Source organism: Triticum urartu, chromosome 6A, assembly GCF_056163025.1.
Source record: "Triticum urartu cultivar PI428250 chromosome 6A, HENAU_Tu73, whole genome shotgun sequence".
NCBI lineage: Eukaryota > Viridiplantae > Streptophyta > Magnoliopsida > Poales > Poaceae > Triticum > Triticum urartu.
Genome location: NC_141878.1, coordinates 69,362,546 through 69,372,646, shown reverse-complemented (window position 1 = coordinate 69,372,646; position 10,101 = coordinate 69,362,546). Strand labels below are relative to the sequence as shown.

The 10,101-nt window shown below is 50.9% G+C and overlaps 1 protein-coding gene across 1 annotated transcript; it reads right to left on the bottom strand.

Annotated features, from left to right (window-relative positions):
* Nucleotides 1-1,267: 1,267 nt before the first annotated feature.
* Nucleotides 1,268-6,791, bottom strand: LOC147963984 (uncharacterized). Its single transcript, XM_087529779.1, has 2 exons — nucleotides 5,853-6,791; nucleotides 1,268-1,648 (listed from the first exon to the last, which is right to left on the bottom strand). The coding sequence occupies exons 1-2, from the start codon at nucleotides 6,789-6,791 to the stop codon at nucleotides 1,268-1,270; spliced, it is 1,320 nt and encodes a 439-aa protein (XP_087385905.1).
* Nucleotides 6,792-10,101: the final 3,310 nt, after the last annotated feature.

Below are 10,101 nucleotides of genomic sequence, written 5' to 3'. Positions count from 1 at the left end.
CGTAGATGGTTAGTGCGTATAGGCCAGTAGCCAGACTCAGATCAAATACCAAGATCTCGTTAAACGTGTTAAGTATCCGCGAACATCGACCAGGGCCAGGCTCACCTCTCTCCTAGGTGGTCTCAACCTGCCCTGTCGCTTCGCCTCAAAGTAACCGTCGAGAACCCAGGCCCACCTCTACCGGGATGGAGCCACCTGCCCCTTCAGCCCCCATCTCCGAACAGTATCACAGGTAATGTAACTGTGTAAAGTATATCGTATATGCCCGTGATCACCTCCCGAAGTGATCACAACCCAGTAGTATAGCATGGCAGACGGACAAGAGTGTAGGGCCACCGATGGAACACTAGCATCCTATACTAAGCAGTAGGATAGCAGGTAATGGTAAAAACAGTAGTAGCAAGGACAGGCTATGCATCAGGATAGGAATAACGGAAAGCAGTAACATGCTACACTACTCTAATGCAAGCAGTATAGAGAAGAGTAGGCGATATCTGGTGATCAAAGGGGGGGCTTGCCTGGTTGCTCTGGCAAGAGAGAGGGGTCGTCGATGTAGTCGTACTGGGTAGCAGCGGTGTCGGTCTCGGTGTCTAGCAAGAGAAGAGGGGGAAGAAACAATAAATATAATGCAAGCATATGCATAGTGATGCATGACATGACAAGTAACGGCGTTAGAGGTGCCCTAACGCGGTAGTAGGTGATACCGGTGAAGGGGGATGACATCCGGGAAAGTATCCCCGGTGTTTCGCGTTTTCGGACCGGTGAACCGGAGGGGGAAAGTTGCGAGTTCGATAGGTTAGGGATGCGTGGCGGACGAACGGGCTGCGTATCCGGGTTCGTCTCGTCGTTCTGAGCAACTTTCATGTAGAAAGTATTTTAATCCGAGTTACGGATTAAAAGATATGATTTTCTGAAGATTTTATTAATTTCTGGTATTTAATTAATTATTTAAATTAATTCGAAAATGAATTAATGACATCAGCATGATGTCATGCTGACGTCAGCAGTCAACTGAGTTGACTGGGTCAAACTGACATGTGGGTCCAGTGGGACCCACCTGTCATACCCTGTTTAGGTTAATTAGGTCTTAGTTAAACTAAGTACTATTTAATTAAATTAACTAGTTAATTAGCTTAATTAAACATGATTAATTAACTTAATTAATTCACTTATTGATTAATTAATTAATGTAATTATTATTTATTTATTTATTTTTAATTCCTTTTTTAATAAAGTTCTGGGGCGTGGGCCCCACATGTCTATGGCCCTAAGGGCCTAGCGGGCACAGGGCGGTGCGAGCGCGGGCACCGCCCGAACAGGCGTGGGCGCTGGGTGCCCGAGACGGTCCAGGCGCGGCCCGCCGCCGGTGGGAGTGGTAGCGCGCCGGTGAGGTTTGGCCGGGGCGCCACCGGCCGGATTGGTCAAAGATGGCGGCGGCGGTGAGCGCAGCAGCGCGCGGGAGGCCGCGCGGGGCAGTGGGCGAGGGCGCAGGCTGCGGCAGCCGGAGCCGGCAAAGGCAGGAGCGGCGGGGCTGAAGCAGCAAACGGCATGGGCGGCGGCGCGTCGACGGGGAGCAGAGGCGGCCACGCGCGAGGCGCGGATGGTGCGACGCGCGCGCAGTGAGGCACCAGCGGGCGAGCGGCAGTGGCTGTGGGAGGCCAGTGGCGCGGCCGGCCGATGCGTGTGTGGCGAAGCGGGGAAGAGGAGAAGGAGCGGTGCTCACGGCGAGGTCGTAGGGTTCGTGGCAGCGGCGCGTGAGGAGGATGACAGAGATGACCAAGCGACGAGGAGGCAGTCCGGCGAGTGGCTCCGGTGGTCGACGGTGAGGACGGCGGCGACGTCGGGTGGCGGGGCGTCAGGGGTCGTCTGCAGGACGCGCGAGCCCGGGGGGTAGGAGGCGCACGGGGTTGGGGCGCCGAGCGGGAGCGAGGGGAGTGGGGGGGGGCTTGCCCCGATTGGATCGGGAGGGGGAGAGGGAGTGGGGATCGAGAGGAGTGGGGGGGGGGGGGTTAGGGTTTCTGGGGTGTGGTGGTTAAGGGAGTGTGTGGGGGGGGGGCGGCTGGGCCGTGGGGTGGGCTGGCCTGTTCGGGCGGCTGAGGCCAGCTGGGCCACTTGGCCCAGTGAGAGGGGGGTTGCTTTGCCCTTTTTTTGTTTTGTTTTTATCTATTTGCATTTCTGCTTTTAAACCTTTTAAACTATTTAGACATTTTATAAAAATGTGTTTGCTGCACCATAATTACCTGTGTAATATTTGGCAACCACCGAACATTTTTGTTTCAATTTTTGAAAACTTTTATTGCCGACATTAATTTTAATTTTAAATTTGAATTTGACGCGGTTTGAACTAATGGGCGTTTAGCAACAGTAATCGGGATGACATGGCATGATTAGCGTGGGATTACTGTAGCAAGATTATCCGGGCGTTACAAATCTCCTCCACTACAAGAAATTTCGTCCCGAGATTTAGGAGGTAGAAGGAAACAGTGCGGGGTATTCATCACGAAGACGATCCTCGCGTTCCCAGGTGGCTTCGTCTTCAGAGTGATTCGACCACTGGACCTTGAGGAACTTGATCGCCTTCTGACGTGTGCGGCGTTCAGCTTGGTCGAGAATGCGGACCGGATGCTCTTTATAGGAGAGGTCTTTTTGCAATTCAAGCACTTCATGATCCACTGCTCGGATTGGGTCCTTGAAGCAGCGTCGAAGCTGTGACACGTGGAACACATCGTGAACCTGAGAAAGGTTTGGCGGAAGCTCCAGTTGATATGCCACCTTTCCACGCCTTTCGAGAATATTGAAAGGACCAATATAGCAGGGATCTAGCTTTCCTTTGATCCCGAAGCGGTGTGCACCCTTCATTGGTGTAACTCGAAGATAAGCCTTTTCGCCAGGTTGATAGACCATGTCTTGGTGATGACGGTCATACTGACGTGACTGAGCAGTCTTGAGATTCTCGTGAATAATGCGAACTTGTTCTTCGGCCTGTTGGATAATATCCGGACCAAAGAGTGGACGTTCCCCAGTTTCTGACCAGTTCAGAGGGGTTCGACACTTTCGTCCATATAGCACTTCGAAGGGGGACATCTTCAGACTAGCTTGATAGCTATTATTATAAGAGAACTCGGCATATGGAAGAGATTCCTCCCATTTCTTGCCGAATGAGATTACACAAGCTCGAAGCATGTCTTCGAGAACTTGGTTGACACGTTCAACCTGTCCTTGCGACTGAGGATGAAACGCAGTACTGAACGACAGATGAGTTCCCATAGCTTCTTGGAAACTCGCCCAAAACCTTGAAGTGAATAAGCTGCCACGGTCTGAACTGATAACCAGTGGAATACCATGAAGTGAAACAATTCTGCCCATGTAGAGAGTAGCAAGCTGACTAGCAGTGATTGTCTCTTTGACCGCCAGAAAATGTGCAACTTTAGAGAGCCGGTCAATGACGACAAGAATAGCATCATTACCTTTCTGCGACTTGGGAAATCCAGTGACGAAGTCCATCTCAACATGGTCCCATTTCCATTCAGGAATAGAGATAGGTTGCAGAGTTCCGGCAGGCCTTTGATGCTCTGCTTTGATTCGGCGACAAACGTCACACTCAGCAACATAACAAGCAATGTCCTGCTTCATATTAGACCACCAGAATCTTTGACGAATATCCTGGTACATCTTTGTACTACCAGGATGGATGGACAGAGGCGTATCATGAGCTTCTTGCATAACCCTTTTAGTCTTATCCAGGTTTTTCTTCGAACATGGTACCACTAGGCGGCCTTTGAAATACAAGGCGCCATCGTCGGCGATAGTGAAGAATGAGGGCTTTCCTTCTGCTAGATGGCGTTTAATCTTATGGACTTCAGAGTCATAACCTTGAATAGTCTTTATACCAGCTACGAGATCTGGTACGACAGTCAGGGTATTTAGAGAACCCTTAGTAATAACAAGAAGATTCATCTTGCGGAATTCCGGGGGAGGGGGAGCGAGTGCTCCAGGAGGAACAATATGGAGGTTCAGCTTTCTAAATTCTTCGACAAGCGAGGGCTGAACTTTATGAACCTGGAGGTGGTTGCAGTAAGACTTGCGGCTCAAGGCATCGGCCATTACATTAGCCTTGCCGGGGGTATAAGATATACCCACGTCAAAGTCTGCAATAGTCTCCATCCATCTCTGCTGACGGAGGTTCAGATCTGGCTGAGTAAACAGATACTTCAGACTTTGGTGATCGGTGAAGATCTCGCAACGATTACCGAGAAGGTAGTGTCGCCACTGCTTCAGTGAATGAATGACGGCAGCAAGCTCGAGGTCGTGAACTGGGTAGTTTTCTTCGTGAGGGCGCAGTTGACGAGAGGCATAAGCAATCACTCTGCGCTCTTGCATTAGGACACAACCTAATCCTTGACGGGAAGCGTCGCAGTAAATGACGAAGTCCTTCTTAGTATTAGGTGGTGCAAGCACGGGGGCAGAAGTCAACTTGTCTTTGAGCGCCTGGAAACTTTCCTAACACTTGTCTGTCCATTCGAACTTGACACCCTTATGCAATAGATTAGTCAGAGGCCTGGCAATCTTGGAGAAGTTCTCGATGAATCGACGGCAATAGCTGGCGAGACCGAGAAAACTTCGGACTTGCTTGACATTCTTCGGAGGAGTCCAATCGAGAATAGCCTGAACTCGTTCAGGGTTGACGGCAATACCATCCTTGGAGATGACATGCCCAAGATAGGTTACTTCGGGGAGCCAGAATTCACACTTGGAATACTTAGCATACAGTTGGTGATCTCGAAGCTTTTCTAGCACCAGACGAAGATGTCCAGCATGTTCTTCCTCGTTCTTGGAAAATACAAGGATATCGTCCAGATAAACCACGACGAACTTGTCGAGGTAATCCATGAATATATAGTTCATCAGACGAGAGAAGGTGGCGGGAGCATTCGTTAAGCCGAATGACATGACGGTGTACTCGTATGATCCATACCGAGTCACGAAGGCGGTTTTTGGGATGTCCTCCTCACGAACACTGATCTGGTGGTAACCCAACCTCAAGTCGAGTTTGGAGAACACTGATGAGCCAGCCAGTTGATCATAAAGATCATTGATCCGAGGAAGAGGGTATTTATTCTGAATGGTAGCTTGGTTTATAGGACGGTAGTCTTGGACCAATCAGTTTGTCCCATCCTTCTTCCTAACAAAAAGAGAAGGTGCTCCCCAAGGAGAGCAACTTGGGCGAATGAAACCTTTGACAAGAGATTTGTCGATTTCCTCCTTAAGCTCAATGATTTCATGCGGCGACATCTTATAGGGTCGTTTAGCTATAGGGGTGGTGCCGGGTTTCAAGTCGATGATGAACTCGACAGCTCTAGCAGGGGGAATCCCTGGAAGTTCTTCTGGGAAGACGTCTTGGAATTCACGAACGACGAGAATGTTTTCAATGCCCTCGAGTGGTGCAGCGTTCAACGCGTTCAAGACATAAAGTCGTGCCTCGGCGTTCTGAACTAGATGAGCTTGGTAAGCTATTATTTCGTCAGAAGGGTGTAGCAGATGGACGACCTTAGTGGCGCAAACTATAGAAGCAGTATGCGCTTTCAACCAATCCATTCCCAGAATGAGGTCGATGTTAGACGACTTCAGGATAATGGGAGAGGCATAGAATTCCAGCCCTTCAATTTCCACGGGGACATCGATGCCAACCAGTGAGGTTTGACATTGTCCCACGGGGGTTTTTACCAATACCGAAGTGTTCATCTCCTCACATTTAACGTCATGCTTGTATGCAAAATCTTCTGACATGAATGAATGCGATGGTCCTGAATCGAATAAAACGGATGCTGGTACACGAGGAGTGTACCCATCACAGTAGTAGGCTGGTCTTGAGCTTCGTTGAGATCAACGTGGTTGGCATGAACACGACCATAAGACTTGGCACTGTTGTTGCGGGGCTGGTTGCTTCCACGGCCAGTTGTGGGAAGGGACAGTTGATTCTGATTCTGATTGCAGTTCCTGGCAAGGTGACCTGGTTGACCACACTTGTAGCACAGACCATTATTAGGAGTGGGAATAGGAGCTTGTAGTGGTGGAGCTGGAAGTCTTGGCTGCCTAGTTGGAGGAGCAGGCAGACGAGGTGCAGCATAGGTCTGCCTTGGGGCAGGTGCATTCGGCTGGTACATGCTGTTGGGAATCCATATCTTGCGCTTCTGCGAAGACGGGCCCGAAGATGAGCCCGTGTCACGGTTGCGCCTGTGAGAGCTCTGGTATTCCTGCAGACCAGTTTCGACATTGATGGCCTTGTTCACCAGAGTGGCGAAATCAGCAAAGTCATGCACTAGAAGTGCGAGCTTGATGTCAGCTTGAAGGCCATCACGGAACTTCTCCTGTCTGCGTGCATCAGTTGCAATGTCCTCTTCAGCATAGCGGGACAAGTCCAGAAACTTCCGCTGATAAGCTTCAACAGTCTTGTTACCTTGGGTGAGGCTGCGGAACTCACGCTTCTTCCGGTCCATGACTCCCTGAGGAATGAAGCGAGCACGGAAGGCAGCTTGGAAGTCTGGCCAGGTGATGATTGTTCCAGCTGGCAGAGTACGCCTGTGGCTGTCCCACCATTGAGCCGCGGGTCCCTTCAAGAAGAAGGAAGCAAAGGTGACATAGCTGGCAGGGGCTACATCAGCAGACTCCATCTCATAGGTGATGTCACGGAGCCAGTCATCAGCATCCAGAGGCTGAGTTGAGCTGCGGTACACAGTTGGGTCCAGACGCATGAAATCCTGCAGAGTTACCGGGGTTGGCTGCTGGTTCATATTGGGGCGAGGAAACTGAGCCATCATATTCTCCATGAACTGGCGATTCATCTCAAGCTGTTGGATCATACCAGTCATGTACTCAGGCGGTGGTGGGGCGTTGCCACCACGACCACGACCACCTAGTCTAACCATCCTGCTAATAAATAACAGGGGTAGTTCAGCATTGAGAAATTTGCAAAGACGGGAATCATTCATGATGAAACATGCACAACGAAAGCAGCACGATAGATACTACATAGTAGTCAGCATATCTTACCAAAGAGATCATGCATAGAGTTCGTTACACAGAGTTCGGTACACAGGCTAAGACATCATAGGCGGCACGCAGGCTCGCGACGAATGCATCTAACACTAATAAGCAAGCCCTCATCAGTCCCAGGTGGAACTGTGGAGGTAGGTGTAGCCTGACAGCTGGTAGTGTCGCAAAGGGAAGACCTCCACGCGAGCAGCCTGGGGTCCGCGGATACTCTGGTGCGGAACCCGATGCGCAGGTGGCAGGAGAGGACCAAGTGCAGGAGAGTAGCCTCCCACATCTGGCCAGCCGACGCCTTGAGGCATCACGGTCCTGGCAGGGTAGACCGCAGAACGCGACAGATCACCAGATCGGACAGAGGGGTGCAACAGCGTCAGAGCACGATACAGGTGCTGACGGGTGGTGTACAACTCGTGGCGAAGAGCTCGGTTAGCTCTATCCAGCCCATCAGCATGCAGAACCAGGTTCTGATGGTAGAAGGGCTCTCGGGTGACGGTGGAGTAGGCAACAGTGTAGTATCCCTCCGCACCAACATCAGATGCGATAGCAATGTGCCTGAAAGGGGAGGTGTCCAACTCCTGATACTCTCCGCGAAGACGTGTCAGAGCAGCATAAGCAGCATCGTGGACCGCCATGTCGATGGTCACTCCAACACCATGAGCAGTGTGCAGCACGGTAGTGGAGTCATACTCTCGAGAGTAGAGGTGGACGATGGCACGGTACTGCTCCTGGTTGAAGTCCTGATACTCCTCATAGACGGTGTACTCAGGGTGCCAGCGATAACCCAGATAGGTCATCATCTCAACCAACACAGCAGGTGATCCTGAGGCACCAATGGCCGTCGTGTGGCGCACGACCTGCCTCGTGGGTTCCATCTGAAAACAAAGATGTTTTCATAGGAGTCAAATGACAATGTGGATAATGTCCAAATACTACTCTAAAGAATAACTAGGGCTTATCCAACTTTGGGGTGAACGTGGTCACGGGATCCTAGTCTTAGAGTTAGTAAAATCGTTTAACCCGAGTAGGAGAGAGTTCAGTGTCCCAGAGTAAGGATCGAGGAGTAAAAGAGCCTAATACCACCCAGATGGCGAGGTGGGCCCGTAAGGCACACAGCCATGTTAGTAAAAGTGTTTGTAATGTCTAGACTCAACTTCGGCCAAGGAGTGTGGAAGGGGAATTCCTACAGGCAGTCGGCTCTGATACCAACTTGTGACGCCCCCGATTTAATCATACACTAATCATACACGCAAACGTGTACGATCAAGATCAGGGACTCACGGGAAGATATCACAACACAACTCTACAAATAAAATAAGTCATACAAGCATCATATTACAAGCCAGGGGCCTCGAGGGCTCGAATACAAGAGCTCGATCATAGACGAGTCAGCGGAAGCAACAATATCTGAGTACAGACATAAGATAAACAAATTTGGCTTAAGAAGGCTAGCACAAACTGGGATACAGATCGAAAGAGGCGCAGGCCTCCTGCCTGGGATCCTCCTAACTACTCCTGGTCGTCGTCAGCGGGCAGCACATAGTAGTAGGCACCTCCGGTGTAGTAGGAGTCGTCGTCGACGGTGGCGTCTGGATCCTGAGCTCCAACATCTGGTTGCGACAACCAGGTAGAAGGGATAGAAGGAAAAGAAGGGGGAAAGCAACCATGAGTACACATCCAAAGTACTCGCAAGCAAGGAGCTACACTACATATGTATGCATTGGTATCAACTGGAATAAGGCTATCATATGTGGACTGAACTGCAGAATGCCGGAATAAGAGGGGGATAGCTAGTCCTTTCGAAGACTACGCTTCTGGCAGCCGCCGTCTTGCGGCATGTAGAAGAGAGTAGACTGAAGACCTCCAAGTAGCATCGTATAGCATAATCCTAACCGATGATCCTCCCCTCGTCGCCCTGTGAGAGAGCGATCATCGGTTGTATCTGGCACTTGGAAGGGTGTGTTTTATTAAGTATCCGGTTCTAGTTGTCATAAGGTCAAGGTACAACTCCAAGTCGTCCTGTTACCGAAGATCACGGCTATTCGAATAGATTAACTTCCCTGCAGGGGTGCACCACATAACCCAACACGCTCGATCCCATTTGGCCGGAAACACTTTTCTGGGTCATGCCCGGCCTCGGAAGATCAACACGTCGCAGCCCCACCTAGGCACAACAGAGAGGCCAGCACGCCGGTCTAAACCTAAGCGCACAGGGGTCTGGGCCCATCGCCCATAGCACACCTGCACGTTGCGTATGCGGCCGGAGAGCACCTCCTAGCAACCTCCATTACAAAGGAAGTCACGTTACACGGTCCAACCCGGCGTGCGCCGCTCAGTCGCTGGCGTCACGAAGTGCTTCGGCTGATACCACGACGTCGAGTGCCCATAACTGTCCCCGCGTAGATGGTTAGTGCGTATAGGCCAGTAGCCAGACTCAGATCAAATACCAAGATCTCGTTAAATGTGTTAAGTATCCGCGAACATCGACCAGGGCCAGGCTCACCTCTCTCCTAGGTGGTCTCAACCTGCCCTGTCGCTCCGCCTCAAAGTAACCGTCGGGAACCCAGGCCCACCTCTACCGGGATGGAGCCACCTGCCCCTTCAGCCCCCATCTCCGAACAATATCACAGGTAATGTAACTGTGTAAAGTATATCGTATATGCCCGTGATCACCTCCCGAAGTGATCACGGCCCAGTAGTATAGCATGGCAGACGGACAAGAGTGTAGGGCCACCGATGGAACACTAGCATGCTATACTAAGCAGTAGGATAGCAGGTAATGGTAAAAACAGTAGTAGCAAGGACAGGCTATGCATCAGGATAGGAATAACGGAAAGCAGTAACATGCTACACTACTCTAATGCAAGCAGTATAGAGAAGAGTAGGCGATATCTGGTGATCAAAGGGGGGGCTTGCCTGGTTGCTCTGGCAAGAGAGAGGGGTCGTCGATGTAGTCGTACTGGGTAGCAGCGGCGTCGGTCTCGGTGTCTAGCGAGAGAAGAGGGGCAAGAAACAATAAATATAATGCAAGCATATGCATAGTGATGCATGACA